The 17961-nt window shown below is 46.1% G+C and overlaps 2 protein-coding genes across 2 annotated transcripts; one reads left to right on the forward strand and one right to left on the reverse strand.

Moving 5' to 3' along the window:
* Positions 1 to 623: 623 nt before the first annotated feature.
* LOC147990939 (uncharacterized) lies at positions 624 to 2106 on the forward strand. The gene is made up of 2 exons (XM_087533996.1): positions 624 to 742; positions 848 to 2106. The coding sequence occupies exons 1-2, from the start codon at positions 668 to 670 to the stop codon at positions 1817 to 1819; spliced, it is 1047 nt and encodes a 348-aa protein (XP_087390122.1). The 5' UTR covers positions 624 to 667; the 3' UTR covers positions 1820 to 2106.
* A 7421-nt stretch (positions 2107 to 9527) lies between these two features.
* LOC125532680 (uncharacterized) lies at positions 9528 to 13252 on the reverse strand. The gene is made up of 3 exons (XM_048696646.2): positions 12814 to 13252; positions 12515 to 12685; positions 9528 to 10445 (listed from the first exon to the last, which is right to left on the reverse strand). The coding sequence occupies exons 1-3, from the start codon at positions 12868 to 12870 to the stop codon at positions 9735 to 9737; spliced, it is 939 nt and encodes a 312-aa protein (XP_048552603.2). The 5' UTR covers positions 12871 to 13252; the 3' UTR covers positions 9528 to 9734.
* Positions 13253 to 17961: the final 4709 nt, after the last annotated feature.

Here is a 17961-nt window from a genome sequence, read left to right on the forward strand (position 1 = left end):
TGACTTGTATTTCTTATTATTTTTAATTGTGCCTAAACTCTCATACGTAAATAGAATGTTATATGTAACCAACTTGCCAAGAAGAAAAGGTCACTGCATGATAATATATCTATTTTTAGGTCACGTCACATTAACGTTGCGTTTACACTATCACTTTTTTGGATATTCAATTAACCTTGGGTATAAGCACAAGAATTATTGGTTAGATTTATTTTTTACAATTTAAACAAGCAATATATCACTGACCAAGGACATGCCAACACTTGTTAAAGAAAATAGCATGCAAGCCATCATACATGGAGCTTTCATATCTACAATTGACATCAATTATTATTTTGACATCTACAATTGTGTGAAGGGGTTCATTCATATCTTTCATTATTCACTGTGAAGGTAGATGGAGAGGGTTTTTTAGACATAGAGAGAGGTTTTGTTTTTTAGACATAGAAAGTATTTTTTATAAGATAGAAAGAGAAAGTAAATGAATAGGTAAGAAGAGAAGTCGTGTTGGTGCGTGAGTGAAACATGGCCCATCCATCTGGCCCAGTAACGCCTCCCTAACCCTATCCCTAGTAAATAAATAGGAAGCACTCGAAGGCAAGCAAGCTTCGCCACCGTTCGGATCCAATAATCCCCACCCCACCCAAATCCAAGGTAGGAAGGAGGTATGGGGGTTGCCTCTCCTTCGTCGCTGTCTCCGGCCGCCGCCGCCACTGATAGCCTGCACCCGACCTACACCAAGGTAAGCAAGATCCTTCTCTCCCCACCTCCCTCTCCATACACTTCCCCTTTTTCTTTTTGATCTCACTTCCCACTCATGGATGGTTGAATCTAATCTCCAACGCAGATGATTACGGAAGCGCTCACCGAGCTAGGAGGCACCTCTAGTCGTGACGCCATCGCCGGATTCATCCTCGGTCGCTTCACCGACCTCCCTGCTGCCCACGACGCGCTCCTATCTGCCCACCTCCGCCGCCTCGTCTCCGAGGGCGTCGTCTCCGAGGGCATCATCCGCAGCTTTGCATCCATCTACATCTTGCCAACCCCGGCCCGGCCCCGCAAGGACCCCCTCATCGTGTCGGCGACCAAGAATTCATTGGATCTCGATTTGGATCCATCTAAAGGCTTACATGCGAGCAACAATGATGAAAACTCCTCAAGTGATGACGATGACGATGACGATGACTACACTTGTGATGACGACGATGATGAATACACTCCTGCGCGTGCAGCATACATGCTGGGAACAAAGCGTGGTCGTGGACGAGTATCAAGCGCGGCCCCGCCTGTGTCCACACTTGATTCCTCGATGACAAAGAGAGGGCGTGGGAGGCCAAGAAAGGAACCAGAAGCAATGTTAAGGAGCATCAAGCGTGGCCCTGGTCGCCCTCACAAGGACGCATCTCCATTCCCCGCGTCGGCGTCAGCGACCAAGCCCAAGAAATTGTTGGATCTCAATTTGGACCCATCTGAGGGATTACAGATTAGAAGTGATGATGATGAGGATGTCTACAGTGGTGATGGTGGTGATGATGACGATGATGTTGACTACACTCCTATGCTAGGAGAAAAGCGTGGTTGTGGACACCCACGAAAGAGGGGGTGTGGCTGGCCTTGTAAGGTTGTGTTGTCTGCCAATGGAGGAGGTGCTTCCTGCCCATTGACCAAGAGAGGGCGTGGAAGACCAAGGAAGAGACAAAATGCTTGTCGGTCAAAAGCTTCTTTTCAGAATGGAGGTGACACAATGCCTATGCAAACCCCCGAAGGTGATTTCTTGATGCCAAAGAGAGGGCGTGGGAGGCCGACAAAGGAAACATAATAACTATAACAAGTATCCAGAGAGGGCGTGGGTGGCCGAGAAAGGATGAACAATCACAAGTAGAATCTTCTCCAACTGGGTCCAAAAAATTCAGAAATTATAGGTTATAAAGGCCCAAGTGAATAAGACCCCATTAGTTTGTGTTAGAGATATATTTGGGTTACATGTATTTGGTAGTCTAGGATTTGTAATCCTTCTCCTACCTTATCTCCAGGAGAGGCTTCTTGCCCTCTTAGTCTTGTACTCAATATATACTTGCCCTCGAGGCTCAGTAATACATCCATTGATTCCACCAATCCCTCTCTATTCCCTTCTAACATGGTATCAGCCTAACCTATCCAACCCTAGCCGCCACCCGCCGCTTACGCACTGCACGCCACCCCCGGGGTAGTTGGCCTCCATGATTATCGCCGGGGGCCGCGCTGCCCGTACCTAGGGTTCGTCGTCGGTCGTGTTGACTGACTGCCCTAGAGAGTCTTTTTCCCAAGCCCTTGCTCCTGGTTTTTTCTCTCTCACGTCGGTCGTCTTAATCGGTGCTTCTTCTTTGGTTTTCTGATCTACGATCAGTTTGCATCGCCCGCCTCGTCCGTCGACCCCCCCCCCCCCCCCGCGCCTCTACTTCAACACCGGCGTGGCCAGTCGGCCTCTCCTCCGACATGGCGGCCAAGCGCACCGAAGCAGCCTGTCAAGGCCAGCCACCGTCCGTGCTTAAGCCGCCCGTCGCCTTGCGTCGTCCGTCATTGCTTTGCTTCGACTGGGACTCCTACATCGCCCCGACCCGGCGGCCTCGCGCCATGAGGCGGCTCATCACAGCCGCCCCGCGCGCATCGGCCTGCCCGTCAATCTATGCAGGCCTCATCTTCGGCTGCGTCGGGCTGGCTGCCTCGAGCTCGAGCGCCGCTGCTCCGTTGGTCGCTCGGGCCTCGCTGCCTGGGCGCTGGCGCTGCTTTGGCAGCCCGGGTGCCAGTGCTGATTGATACGTCTCAAATGTGTCTATAATTTATGAAGTATTCATGCCATGTTTATTATAGTTTTGTATGATTTTGGTGCACTTTTATATGGCTTTTATATGGTTTTTATGGACTAACATATTGACCTAGTGCCTAGTGCCAGTTGTTTTTTTCTGCTTGTTTTTGGTTTTCCAGAAATCCATATCAAATGTAGTCCAAATGCAGCGGAACTTTTTGACAATTTTTTTGGAACAAAAGAGACCCCGGAAGCTTCGTGGGAGGGCCAGAAGAGCTACCCAGTGGCCACTACCCATCAGGGCGTGCCAGGGGCCAAAGTGGTGGGCACCTTGTGGCCCATCTTCGCGTGATTCCAATGCCAAAATTTCTTATAAATACAGAAACCCCTAGAAATAACCCTAGAACTTGGACTCCGCCACCGTCAGCCTCTGTACCTCCATGATCCAATCTAGATCCCTTTTCTCGCACTCTACTAAAGGGGGAAATCAACATCGGAGGCCATCTTCATCATCCCGGCGGTCTCCATGATGAGGAGGGAGTAGTCCATCCTTGAGGCTGAGGGTTTGTACTAGAAGCTATGTGTTTGATCTCTCTCTCTCTCTCTTGTGTTCTTGATTTGGCATGATCTTGACGTATCACGAGCTTTGTTAATATAGTTTGATCATATGGTGTTTCTTCGTCTCTATCTTGTTACGATGAATTGATTTTTTACCTTTGAGGTTTCACTTTTATCGGATTGAATATTATGAATCTAATGTTGTTTGATGCATATCGTATAATCAACTCACGGATACTCATGGTGACATTGTTGTATCTAGGTGACATTAGAGTTGGTTGATGTGTATCATGTGGTGTTATTTTAGTATGAACTCTTGGGATGTTTGTGACACTTATAGGAATAGCTCGATAGGTCGGTCGGAAAGGATAACTTTGAGGTGGTTTCGTACCCTAAAAACAATTTTGTCTTATTTTCTCCACTAGATAAGAACTTTGGATTGATTCTTTATCGCACGTTCAGGCATTGGCATATGATCTAACTATGTTAGCATTGTTGGGATATTTCACTAGTGAAAGTATGAACCCTAGGCCTTATTTTCAAGCATTGCAATACTGTTTGTTCTCACTTTTGTTACTTGCTTCCTTGTTGTTTATTTGTTCCTATCACAAAATTTAGTATCTACTATCATTATTACACTTGTATCACCATCTCTTCACCGAACTAGTGCACCTATACAATTTACCATTGTACTTGGCATGTTGGGGAAACAAGAGACTCTTTGTTATTTGGTTACACGGTTGTTTGAGAGAGACCATCTTCATCCTACGCCTCCCACAGGTTGATAAACCTTAGGTCATCCACTTGAGGGAAATTTGCTACTGTCCTACAAAACTCTGCGCTTGGAGGCCCAACACGAGTCTACAAGAACAAGTTGTGTAGTAGACATCACTGACGCGCTCGTTCGCACGTCGTCCAATGCCGCCCGTCTTCACCATTTCATCTCGGACTCCACCGCCACCCTGCCTCCACCGAGTGGCGTCCCCGACCTCGCGCGCGATCATCTTGATCACCCCGCTCGCCTCCATGATCCGCGCAATCTACGCCGCGCGACCGACTTGGCCCGTCGGTTGCGTGCTCCTCCACATGTCCCGTGAAGACCGACCCCGAGTTCAGTGCGCCCCTCTACCGATCGAGCAACGGGCTGCCGCTGCCTACCCCCGTCTGGTCGCAGCCCTGTCGCCCCATGGTTCTCCTCGCGGCTGCATCGACTCGTGTGTCGCCCCTTCGGGCCGTAGTACACGATATGCGGTCCCGCCGCCGCCCCGAGGTCGTCCCCGCGGTTGCACTGACCCGCGCTCCATCGTTGCGCCGCCCCTTCAGGTTGTAGCAATGTGCCCCGCAGTCCCCCATGCTGCCCCGACCCGCCTATTGCCTCCGCATCGCCCGTTCGGCTATGGTGCCGCGGCCCATGGTCCACCGTCGTCCCCGCACATGGACTTCCCGTGGTATGCGTCGTGCCGCCTCCCTTCACGCGGGAACGCCATTGTCCACGTCGGTCTTCGTTACGCTATCGGGTTCCTCACCTACTTCGAGCATCACCACCACTCTTCTTCGGCCGCCTCCGCCGCTACCACCGTAGCCGCCGCCCATCCACCTCCTTCATCTTCATCCAGCACCAGCCCATCGCTATCGTCGCCATCATCTTCCCCGACCACTTCATCTACTCCGACCACCGTTTGTGACATCGGCCCCTCGCCGATTGGTGCCACAACCGCTGTTGAGTCTACTTCTCTGCTAGCCCCTCTGACCCCTTGACATGGCGTACAACTCATGCATGTCCCTCGTCTATGTATGCCCGGTGTTGGCAACACCGATGTGTGCCTTCGTCCACGACGTGTCCCCAGGCCTGGCAAGCCCGATGCGGCACTTTGTCAATTTCGTCTTCGTCCGTCTACGCATGCCTGGTGCTGGCAACACCAATGTGTGCCTTCATCCACGATGTGTCCCCGGGCTAGGCAAACCCGGCGCGACGCGTCGTCAACAACGTCTTCTTCCCGGCGCACCACTACTTCGACACCACTGCGCCTATGACTAACTCGGCGCCTCCTTGCGCCCGCGGCTCCACGGAGACTTCCTCGACACCAGCTACCCCGGCTCGACATCGACCATGGCATTATTCGCATGGCCACCTCAACCACGGCTACACCACCTACGCTCTCGTATACCTCAACAAACAGCACAAAGGGCTATCATCCGCTTGTGCAACACGTCGGCTTCCTCTACAGTCAGTGCGTCCGCGACGTGACATTGTCCATGACGCTCCTGCTACGACTGCGGGGATTTGTCAGCCCGGCAGCTGCTATTCTCTCCAGTCTGACCGTCCGCGATGCTCCTACTAACTGCGATACTACCGCTACGACTGTGGAGGGATGTTAGAGATATATTTGGGTTACATGTATTTGGTAGTCTAGGATTTGTAATCCGTCTCCTACCTTGTCTCCAGGAGAGGCTTCATGCCCTCTAAGACTTGTACTCAATATATACTCGCCCTCGAGGCTCAATAATATATCCATTGATTCCACCAATCTCTCTCTATTCCCTTCTAACAGTTTGTATTCGCCTTTGAGCCTCAACATTTTGCAATTTACTTGACATTTGATTAAGCTTGGTGGTGAATATTTTCCTTTTGAGTGTTCCCCTTGAGTCCTCCTGCCTTTATTCTTCATATACATAGTGTTTCACCTCGGATCCAGCTCCAATCGTGAAGATCGGGGCACCCCTAGGGCTCCCCCGTACCATTTTCTTTGATGGGAATACGAGATGTCCATATTATATGTCCATGTAGAATTTCATCTAGAAGACCCATGTCTCATCATCACTCTTTAACCTCAAGACGATTTGATGATTCCATTCAATGTAATATATCGAGCGAAAGTGGAAAAGGACTTTGTTTTGTGCCAGGCAAACAAATCCTATCTCATATGATCATTCAGGGAGATTCTCAAAATTCTTTTTATGATACAAAAACAAGAAACTACTAATAATTAAAGCTTCATCCCATTGTGCCAAAAATGGGTCAATGAGCTCATCCATTTTGTTCAAAAGAACATGCCCCTTCCTAGTTCATATCTTCGCGGTCGGACTATTTATGACCCAGTGAGCATCCCATATACCGATTCTTGTACCTGACCCAACTCTCGAAATATGGCCCATTTCAAATTTTGTAAACCAACAACTAATCTCTGCCAAGAATAAGATGAACCCTTCTTAGGTTCAGTTTTCAAGAGATCTCTATTTGGAAAATATTTTGGCATGTCATACCTTTGCACAAAAAGTTTCAGGTCAAGTAATTAATCTTTAGCTTTGTTTTGTCAGCATTGTTGGTAGGTTAAAAGCATGCAAATCCCTATCCTATAATCTCATTCTTTATTAGGATACCCATTTTCCACGAGGCGAATCAATGCATCCATTTATGTTCATATGTATCTTCCCACCAAATAACTGCCTTGGCTTCTATGATACATTTGCATACCTTCTTCCGTAACTTAAAATAGACATGGAAAAGGCTCGGATGACTTGGATGATAGCCATCAATGAAATATCCTTTGCCACCATAGATAACAATTTCCCTTCCATCCTCTTAGGCGATTAATAGCTCTTTACAATAGATGGACATTGTTGTACTTCTATCAATACCAACCATAGCTGGGAGACTAAGATATACGTCAAAGACTAGCTTCTGTCAGAATGATTAGTTTTAACATACTTGGGTTTTCACATCAACATTTCGCTTCACTCACTAATTAGCAATCTCGACTCTCCATTTACTTTCTCTCTTTAAGAAAAGCTCTCGGTTTACTTATTTTTTGTGTGTGCTTATACCCAAAAGGGATGGAATGACATGATTCTTGTCCTTATTCCAAAGGTTAATTCAAAATGCACAAAAGGTGAAGGTGTACAAGATAATAAGCTTACGTAATACTTTATGCAAGGTGAGCTACAAAATTGATAACTCATTGTCTCAAATATTTCCTTGATAATGATGTGGTCTCCCATCCGTGAAGTGCTTCTATTCCCGGTAGCCTGGTTACATATGATATTCTATTTGCGCACAAGAGTTTACACACAACTAATAATAAGAAGAAAGGGAAGACATGGTACTATGCAGTGAAACTTGGCATGCATAAAGCATGCGTTCATGTGGAATGATGCCTCTTTTAGAGAGAGTGGAAATACAGTTGGGGTTTCACCTAAAATTTGTTGATCTCCTTATGACATGTGTAACATCTATGAAATATACGGTGAGATTTAATGGTCGAGAAATGGATTGCTTTATTCCATGTATGGGGCCCCAGCGGGGTGACCCCTCACCACCATATTTATTTCATATATGTGTTGAGTGTTTATCAAGTGCTCTACTCATACAGAGGAAGTCCATGGCACTGAAGGTATTCGGGGTGTGCAGAAATGCACCACCATTTTCCCATTTATCATTTGTCGATGTTTCCTAATACTTATGAAGGCACATATGAATTATGCAACCTCATTGAGATGGGTACTAGATCATGGCAATTAGTGAGTGAAGCAAAGTGCACAATTTCATCGTGAAGCCTATGTATGTGGATCTTATGGATTCTGGTCCTATTTTTCGCATAGTACATATTTGGAAAACAGAGTTTCCTTACAAGATCAAAATTTCCATGTGGTTTTTGCACAGAGATCTAGTTCTTACCAAATATAATGTTGCTAACTGTAACTGTCATGATAGAAAAAACAGTTTTGCTAAAGCACATCTAGATGTGCCATAAGTATTGCACATCTAAGTCCTATGCCATTGATTTTGCGTTGAGATTCGTGTGGATATTTTTTTTTCTTTTTTCTTTTCCTCTTTATACTTGATTCACTCACTTAGATGTGCAATAACTAAAGCACATCTAGATGTGCCCTAGACACACCCTAGAAAAAATGTGGGTATTTTTATCAGGAGGAGTGTTTCATCATTTATTTCGCGCATGTCCATTTACTACCTTGACCTGGCGCACGATTCATGTTACATGCAATTTAGCATTGCGAAGAATTATTCTCAATTTGTTTGGAAACTGGTTGGGTGTTATTCATCATAAGTTGTAGGACGAAATCGGTGTGTGATTTTGTGTCATTTCTCTGGGTAATATGGAATGTTGGAATGGGTCCATTTTTAACAGATCATCTACTCCTAATTTCTTGCAGGTTATCTACAAAGTTACGGCTTTAATCCATATGTGTCATTACTGTAGCATGTGGACACACGGATGCTTATGGCCTCTTGGTGCACCCTGATGTGGATGGCAAGCGGAGAGTTTGTTTAACCACTTTGGCCGACGAGTCACTCGTAGATTATGTGGATGAGCTATGTAATCTCGGGTCTGATCGATTGTGGTAGTGTTTTCTTTTTATTTATATTAGTGTCTTGTATCGATGACTTCAACTTGATTCACGTTTAATAATATATATTTTTAATCAGAGACGAAAGATTTGCCTCATCCATTAATTAAGGAGTTTAGAGTTGCTTTTACAAAAAAAATTACAAAGTCTTTACTATCGCGGCATGATGTTTCCCATGTGCTTTGCCACGGGGGTAGCCCAAAGTGTAGTCTCGTTTTTTATGTTGGAGAGAATGATGGTTGGGAGCATGGATTTGTGTCGTAACACCCTAATATTTCGCTCACATCAAATTGTCCAACAAGTAAGCATGATGAGGGACGCTATCATCTACCGGTTTGTCGTATTTTTCTCGGACATATTATCCACCAACCCTTGATGGTACACTTATCAATCCAACGAGAAGTATCAATGCCGTCGAGGTTGAGCCCATCCTTGATCATCCTGAAGCCCCATGGTGAACCGACACTTAAAGAAGAGGTGGTCCACCAATTCCTTGATTTGCTTAAATAAAGGACATAGCCCGCAATTTGGCCATCTGCGCCTTTGAAGTCTGTCCGTAGTCCAAATCCGATTTTAAATTGCAAGCCAAGCAAAAAAAACTTAGAAGGCGCCCAAACCTTCCAAACCGCCTAGTTCATGGGCAGGGAGATTGTGCCGAAGAATTGAGTTTTATATGCCAAAATGGGGCCTAGTTCAAATGATGTTATCCACCAAATGAATTGCACAAGAACAAGCATATTGTCATGTAGAGGCCGGGTACTCCCCTTTTCAAAAAATAAATAAACAACTAAGAAAAATTAACAAGGCGAATCCAAATAAAACATAATCGCACACAATAAAAAGGTACAAATATAATCCGTTACAGTATTCAAATGACGAATTTAGCAGTCAGACTGACACTGTGAATGCAGTAATATATGCACACTTACAGGACAGTTTAATGTTAAAAAACCACTGGATAATCAAGTCGAAAGGAAAGTTGTTAGCTGGTACGTACTACCGTAGTACTAGCAGAATGGCCATGTCAGGTTGCTGGGTTGCCGGCGGTGCCACTGGCACCGGAGAGGAAGACCCGACGGAGATGGTGCTTGCCGGCGTAGTGCTCCTGGACGTTGAGCTCACCTGAGATGAGCACGTCGCACATCTCGCACCGCACGTTTATCTCACCGGCGGTGGCACTGGCACCGGAGGAGAAGACCCGATGGAGGTGTTGCTTGCCGGCGTAGTGCTCCTGGACGTTGAGCTTGCCTGAGAGGACCACATCGCACATCTCGCACCGCACGTTTGCCTCACCGGCAGCGTTGGCCACCTTGTTCCGGTGCTTCCTCCCCTCCTCGTGCTGCCTGAGGTTGAACGCCGTCATGCACCGCACGCCGCAGACGCGGCAAACGATGGAGGGCGTGTTGCCTGCCGCCAGGTTGGCTGGGGACCTTAGGTGAAGTGGCGGCTTGGAGCTGGTAGTCATCTGCGGAGGCGGCGTTCTGGCGGCCGCTGGCGTGGCGTGCGGCCGTGACCTCTGCTTCTGGAGTGTGAGCGCCTGCGCTGGCGGCGCTGCCACGTACTGCATCTGCGGTTGCCGCTCCTGGTATTGCTGCCTCGGCGGTGCCAGCGCCTGGAACTGGTTCTGCGGCGGCTGTCGAACGCCGGAGACACCAGGAGGCGGCCAGGTTGCTTGCCTCTTTGTCCCTGCGCGATGCGCAGGTGCATCTGAAGAAAGTGATGCTGGATTCTGTACCTGAAGAGGGAAAATGAAACAAGATTTTTTTATTTTTATTTTTGCGGGGGAAAATGAAACAAGATCAGTGGCATGGAACTGTAAAACCGATGCAGGTAAATAATAAGACCATTCATAGAAATCTTGAGAGCACAGACCAAGTGTAGCAGGAAATTTACTGGAGTAATTCTTCTGAAACTAAATTTATGTAGCAGGAAATGTGATGTACAAACAGGAGTTTATACATGCCCCCCAGAGGTCGTTGATTTTTGTCAGGAGGACTGTATGATGAGCCATGAGTAATACAAGTTTTCTACCCGAAAAAAAAAATAGGAGTTTATACATGTTAAGTGTAGTAGCGGTGGACCGCGGGCCGCGGTACTATGGCCTGAAGGGGCGACGCAACGGTGACGCGGGTCGATGCAGCTGAGAGAAGAACCACGGGGCGGCGGCGGGGCGGCCCGACGGGGCGACGCAGCGGAAGCCCATTACTCGATTGGTAGAGGGGCGCGCTGAACTCGGAACGGTCTTCATGGAGCCTGCGGAGGCGCGCGCAACCGACGGACCAGGTCGGTCGCACGACGTAGATGAGGCGGATCGCCGCGGCGGGCGGGTGATCAATCCGATCGCGCGCGAGGTCGGGGACGCCGCTCGGTGGAGGCGCGGTGGCGGCGGAGTCCGAGATGAAGCCGGCGGCGGCGGGCGGCAGACCGGCTATGATTGGCCGTAGCATGGCGCGAGGCCGCCGAGTCGAGGTGATGCAGGAGTCCCGGTCGGAGCAGGGCGGTGACGGCCGGCGTAGATCGACGGACGGGCCATCGCGCGAACAGTAGCGGTGAAGGGTCGCCGCATGACGCGAGGCCGCCGGGTTGGGGCGACCGGCGGGCCGACGCGCGGACGCCGCGCGAGGCCGCCGGATCGGGGCAACCGACGGGCAGACGCACGGACGACGCGCGAGGCCACCGGGTTGCTGAAGAAGCCGGCCGGTCACGCCGGTGTTGGAGTAGAGGCGCACGGGGTCGATGGCGGCGGTGGGCGACGCAAACCGGATCATATGGATCGGAAAACCAAAAAGGAGACGCCGATCAAAGCGACCGGCGAGAGAGAGAAAATCCGGATCAAAGGATCAGGTAAAAAAAGACTCTCTAGTACGGGCGGCGCGGCCTCCGACGGCGGTCATGGAGGCCGACCGCCCCGGGGGCGCCGCGTGGGTGCGGAAGCGGCGGCGGCTAGGGTATAGGATCGATTTGCGATAGATACCATGTTAGAAGGGAGAGAGAGGTTTGATGGAATAGTCGTTGTATTGCTTGAGCCTCGTGGACATATATATAAGAATACATGATCTATTTGGAGTATAAGGCAAGCCATAATATTTCTTAGTCTAACCTATGTTTCCTACAATCACGTTACTCAACACATGTGTTTTAATGATGAACTTATGATTAAACGTCACTAGATTAAAGAAGAAATTAACAGGATCTCAACTAAAAACATCAATGGAATAGATGCAGTAGAATTACGAACTGTGGCTTTCTTTGAAATAAATAGAACTATCTTTCATACAGTGGTTGTTTCAATCAGAAAGCACCGATGCCTAGAGGTAGTTCTATCATCTCCTCTCAACTATGTCTCCGAAATGTGCAGAAGTATGCATTATTCAGAAATTTCTGTTCCAGTATTTCAAGGAACAAGTATAGCATTGTTGGGAAAACTTGTTTTCTTCATACTGTTTGTCAACACTTAATTGTGAGAAAAACATCATGCAAAGACTAGGCTAACATCCATATCAATTATCTCGCAAAAAAAATCCATATCAATTGTTGATTTTGGGGATGAAAAGACTAAGCTAAATTTTTGCCGAGACAAATACCATCCTAGAATGAGAGTCATTTTTCTATTTGACAAAGCAACAAACTATTTCTATGTGCCGCAGAGAAACAAGTAAGCAAAGAAGAACTTCTGAACAATCACCAAGCTGGCCTTCCTTACCGTTTGAAAACAATGTGCCAGTTTGAAAACATGCTAAAGCACCTCTGAAACAAAAAAAAATGATAAAGCAGAAGAGAAAGTGACGACGATTTGTGACTCACTGGTAGAGGAGCCTGGTGAACTGCGCCGCCGGAAGCGCGGCGAGCCCTGATCCGAAGCTTTTGGCGCTCGATAGCGTTTTCCAGGGTGATGTCCGCGGCCGTGTAGCCTTCTTCTTGGTCGCTGTGGGCCTGGCATGGTCGAGCAACATCGACGTTGTGTGCTTTGACGACCTGACGGATCGGCATTGCAGGAAACGAAGCATTTCAGTTCAGGAACTCAAAAAGGACGTGGAGCTCTGGAGCAATGAGAAGGAGAGTTCGAAAGCAGAGAGGGATTGTGATTTGACACTGCCACTCACCGTAGGAGCTCTGATCTGAAGCCTGCTGCGCTGGGTAGCGTTCATCCGGATGTCCATGCAGTCTACTTGGTCGCCGTCAACCCGACGTGATGGAGCGACGTCGACGCCGCCCTTCGTCTTCCTCCTTGATGGCCTGATCGATCGGCAATGGAGGAACTAGCTATATCGGCGACTCAAAGTGGAAGTGGAGCTAGCAGTGATGGGAAGGTCAGTCCGAATGAATATGGTTGAGTGGGAGCGAATGGATTGAAAATTTAATGGAGAAGAGAAAACGGAAGGGGGTCATCGTGGGTTGGTTGGTTCACCCGGCCTTAATTACAAGCTTCTCAAAATGGTTCACATGACTAAAAGTAATGGAACTAAAACTTGCTAACCTTACTCATGCTTGGATCCAAATACTAAAGAGGCTAAAATTAAGTTAATGAGCATTTATTATCCTTCAAACCCTTCAATCCAGAACTCGCATGCGTTAAAGAAGAAGAGTTAAATGAGGAGAGAGAGGACTAATCCATATTTTAGTAGGGGTACCCCTCACTAAAATAATTAGTCTGAAGACTAGTTTTAACCCCACTTTAGTCAGGGGTGCTTGAAACTTTATGCTCTTAAAGAGACTATTTTTAATCAGACTAAAATAAGTCCCTTGGATCCAAGTACCCTCCTAGTAAAAGATGAGATACAACACTCAGATCACGAGTACAATTCAGTGACGGTCACTCTGCTCAATATATTCAAAAATATCCGATTTATGGTCTTTTTTGGGGGGGCAGGCACCCGATTAATGGTCACTAATTCTTTTTTTGTAATATGTGTCTCATTATATCATACAGATTATAAACTCACGTAAGTTAATATAGTGACGATCACTTGATACGTTTGTACATTGTATTCTGCTGATGTGGCATATACTTTGATTTGTTCCTCCGAGATGACAGTGTGGCAAATAGAGGGGTTTTTTGTAATGGAAACACTAAAAATCTGATGTTGGAATTTTACACATGGTAAATCCAACGTTTTTCATAACAATATATATTGACGCATCGATGCCAAATTTAGTTTGCAAGTGCGGAAGTTCTCTAATAAAAAAATGAATTGAGGTGGATTTGACATACTCGCCAACTAAACTTTACATCCTCGGAGAACATTAATTTGCCATGGTCAAAAGTCTGGTGTTAGATTTGTAGTGGAGTACTATATTTGTGCTCACGATCATAATGATATTAATTTGTGCTCTAGAAAACAACCACTGTGATGTGCTTGCGAAGCGAAGATGTGTGGATGTGTCTGAAGTACATCTTGATCAGTGCGTGACCTGTATCAAGAGTCAATTATCCAACCGCGGGCCCTTACTTTCTTGCAGGGTATCTCGGTTATTAAGATTAAACATTCGGATAAAAATATTCGGATAATGAGTACACTTCATTTGTTCCCAAAGGAATTGCCTTCCCCTACCATACTAACCCCTTCTCTCACTTCTATTGGGGATAGTGTTTCATGTCCTCCTCGCTCCTTACCTCCTCCTAGATCGGTCTCTGGGATCCTAGGTACCCGCAGGGCCTTAGATCGAGAAGAAGATAAGCGACAACTTCGTTGGACACATACAAATAACGTTAAACATTCAAGGTCATCCCATCGACCCCTCGTACAAATACATCAGGTGGTAAGGCTATGCCTCAACTCACTGCCTTACCAAATTACTCAAACATGGCGATCGGATCGCAGGGTGAACTCAATGAAGAAGAAACATGGATGATTGATTGATTGATAATATGTCTTACAATAGCTGCCGGAGGTGATACACGATTACAAATATGACTGACTTTGGGAGGGATTGATGCGGTGATAATGGTGTCAGCGGCTATGGAGATGAGATGGAAAATGCCGACGGCTAGGGTTCAAAGATGATTCTGGTGCTCTGTTTCGTGAATGGTGCTTTCTCTATTGCGATTCTTATGTAAGCCCTTTTATAAAGGTTGGTCAGCTTAGACTTCTAGAGCCGTCAATAGTTGGTATTGCTGGTACGCTCGTATATATCAAACGCCGTCTTTGCACTCTGGTTGCTTTGTTGCACCTCCAGTTCCTTCATTTCTTTCCCCTTGTTTCGTAATTGATGATTCATTTCCATGTTTAGGCCCTTTCCTGCGGAAACAGATCTCTCGCATTCATTAGTCATTAGTGGCAATATCAGAGTGATTTTCTTGGAAATTCTAGGAGTATCCAATTTAAACAACGGTCTGATGAGCGCAAAAATATCACTCATCAGCCTCCCCAAGCTTAAACCTTGATCATCCTTGAGCAATAAATAGAAGTCAACTGTAGGCAGTTGCTTAAACCAAAATAATGAGAAGGTTGGTTCACTTACGATCAATATGCGTAGATAGCCCTCCGCTTCTTCACCTGAAAACTTAGTATAGTTGTAGCGGTGACATGGTTATTATGCAAGCGTTAGTGAAGCAAAGATAATGAACACAAAGTTCTTGCTAGTCTAGACAAAATAACAAAGTAGATTTTGTTCTATTTACTCTAGCTAGCACTCGCTTGTCAGGAACAGGGCAGAAGAGTTTTCTTTCTTTTGAAATGAAAACACATATAACATGAGTGAAAGGCATGTGAAGACAATGTGATACTAGAGTAACTCGCTAACACCCACTAGTGTCTCATCATCAAGGATCACAAAACACTTTTCAATCATTACTTGCTGAAACTTTTGTTGTCTAGTGACGAGATTATGCCAAAGAATTGATACATGCAAAGAGTTTTGTTGTGGCTTATGTTTCAATATCATATGATCATATGTTGTCTCTTGTGAGCTCTTGCGGTCAGTATTTGTTTATTTTCACATACATACACTCTTTAAGAAAAGCCGAAAAATATTCGTTGTAGTGTTGCCACTATGAATGTTAACCAACTCATCGCCGAAATCCGAACTGAAACTCCAATGGGTCGTTCATTGGACGGCAGAGTCCTCGGCATAACATCAAAAGAGGTGACGAAATCACATTTATGCACATAAAGGAACATATATTGACAAGGTCATGGAACTAGCAAGAATTTGAAGCGCCATGTGAATGCAAAACAGATTTTTGCATAATCTCAATTACCTTTCAATTGGGTTTCTCTGGACAACTTTATCCACAAGTGTTATTGAGTCTATCAAATTTAACGCTACGGGGTTGAGTATCGCTAATATCACCTTCTTCACAAACTTTCTCAACACCCAAAACTTTCTAAAGACTTTGTCATATGCATGGTTATTCTTTGTTATCATCACTTTCCTTTTTAAAACTAGTACCATGACAAGACTTGGTTATCTAGACTAGACAGAACAAAGGTGTATTTCATGGACTGGCGCCCTCAAGTGGAGGTGCTCTAGCGCCAAGGTTGGGTTCAAGAAGAAGATGGTGTGTATGTGAGACATAGGGTGAGTGGAGAGGTGGATGAGACTTCCCCGAGGAAGGAAGTGAACGCCACCGCGACACTCACGGACGGCTGCACTAGCTCGCAGAGATAGAAGCTGGACGTCCGGGCGGAAGCAACAAGAGAAAAGAAGGGAAATAGGAGTCGATGAGGAGAGGAATGGAAGAAGAAGAGAGGGGGTGAGGGGAGAGGTGGAGGAGACTTCCCGAGGGAAGGAAGTGAACTCCACCGCGGCACTCACCAGCAGCTCCACGAGATCACGAAGCACAAACAATAGAAGGAAAAAGGGGAATAAGAGTCAAAGGAGCAAAAGGGTGAATTAAGAGACGAGTCATCTCACAAATGGCGAGGAAGGCGATCACCATGGTGACAAAGTGGAGATGGAGAGACCAGGAGTGAATCGGTTTTAGTTTTCCTACCCTTTCATGGAATTGTACATTCAATTACTACGCCCAATTCCGAGACATTCAATGTGATGTTGTCGGAGTTCAAAAATGAATTTCGCCACATATGATAGTTGCCAAACAAGTGTTGGGGAACGTAGTAATTTCAAAAAAATTCCTACGCACACGCAAGATCATGGTGATGCATAGCAACGAGAGGAGAGAGCGTCGTCCACGTACCCTCGTAGACCATAAGCGGAAGCATTATGAGAACGTGGTTGATGTAGTCGTACATCTTCATGATCCGACCGATCCAAGTACCGAACGTACAACACCTTCAATTTTAGCACACGTTCAGCTCGATGACGTCTGCTACCTCTTGAGTACTGCATTGGTTTTCCCTTGAAGAGGAAAGGGTGATGCAGCAAAGTAGCGTAAGTATTTCCCTCAGTTTTTGAGAACCAAGGTATCAATCCAGTAGGAGATCACGCTCAAGTCCCACACACCTACACAAACAAATAAGAACCTCGCAACCAACGCGATAAAGGGGTTGTGAATCCCTTCACGACCACTTACTAGAGTGAGATCTGATAGATATGATAAGATAATATTTTTGGTATTTTTATGATAAAGAGAAATAAAGATGCAAAGTAAAATAAACGGCAAAGAAAATAACTAAATGTTGGAAGATTAATATGATGGAAGATAGACCTGGGGGCCATAGGTTTCACTAGTGGCTTCTCTCAAGAGCATAAGTATTACGGTGGGTAAACGAATTACTGTCGAGCAATTGATAGAATTGAGCATAGTTATGAGAATATCTAGGTATGAACATGTATATAGGCATCACGCCCGTGACAAGTAGACCGAAACGGTTCTGCATCTACTACTATTACTCCACACATCGACCGCTACCAGCATGCATCTAGAGTATTAAGTTCATAAGAACAGAGTAATGCTTTAAGGAAGATGACATGATGTAGAGGGATAAACTCATGCAATATGATATAAACCCCATCTTTTTATCCTCGATGGCAACAATACAATACGTGTCATTTCCCTTTCTGTCACTGGGATCGAGCACCGCAAGATTGAACCCAAAGCTAAGCACTTCTCCCATTGCAAGAAAGATCAATCTAGTAGGCCAAACCAAACTGATAATTCGAAGAGACTTGCAAAGATAAACCAATCATACATAAAAGAATTCAGAGGAGATTCAAATATTGTTCATAGATAAACTTGATCATAAAGCCACAATTCATCGGATCTCGACAAACACACTGCAAAAGAAGATTACATCGAATAGATCTCCAAGAAGATCGAGGAGGAACTTTGTATTGAGATCCAAAGA

The sequence above is a fragment of the Triticum urartu genome, chromosome 1A (genome assembly GCF_056163025.1).
Source record: "Triticum urartu cultivar PI428250 chromosome 1A, HENAU_Tu73, whole genome shotgun sequence".
NCBI lineage: Eukaryota > Viridiplantae > Streptophyta > Magnoliopsida > Poales > Poaceae > Triticum > Triticum urartu.

Bases quoted from the DNA above. Each gene is read 5' to 3' on its own strand.
- LOC125532680 (XM_048696646.2), bottom strand. From the start codon at position 12,870: ATGGACATCCGGATGAACGCTACCCAGCGCAGCAGGCTTCAGATCAGA. The intron at 12,686-12,813 runs GTGAGTGGCAGT...CCGATCCGTCAG, and splicing joins TTCAGATCAGAGCTCCTACG to GTCGTCAAAGCACACAACGT. The intron at 10,446-12,514 runs GTGAGTCACAAA...TTCCCTCTTCAG, and splicing joins TTCACCAGGCTCCTCTACCA to GTACAGAATCCAGCATCACT.
- LOC147990939 (XM_087533996.1), top strand. From the start codon at position 668: ATGGGGGTTGCCTCTCCTTCGTCGCTGTCTCCGGCCGCCGCCGCCACT. The intron at 743-847 runs GTAAGCAAGATC...TCTCCAACGCAG, and splicing joins TGCACCCGACCTACACCAAG to ATGATTACGGAAGCGCTCAC.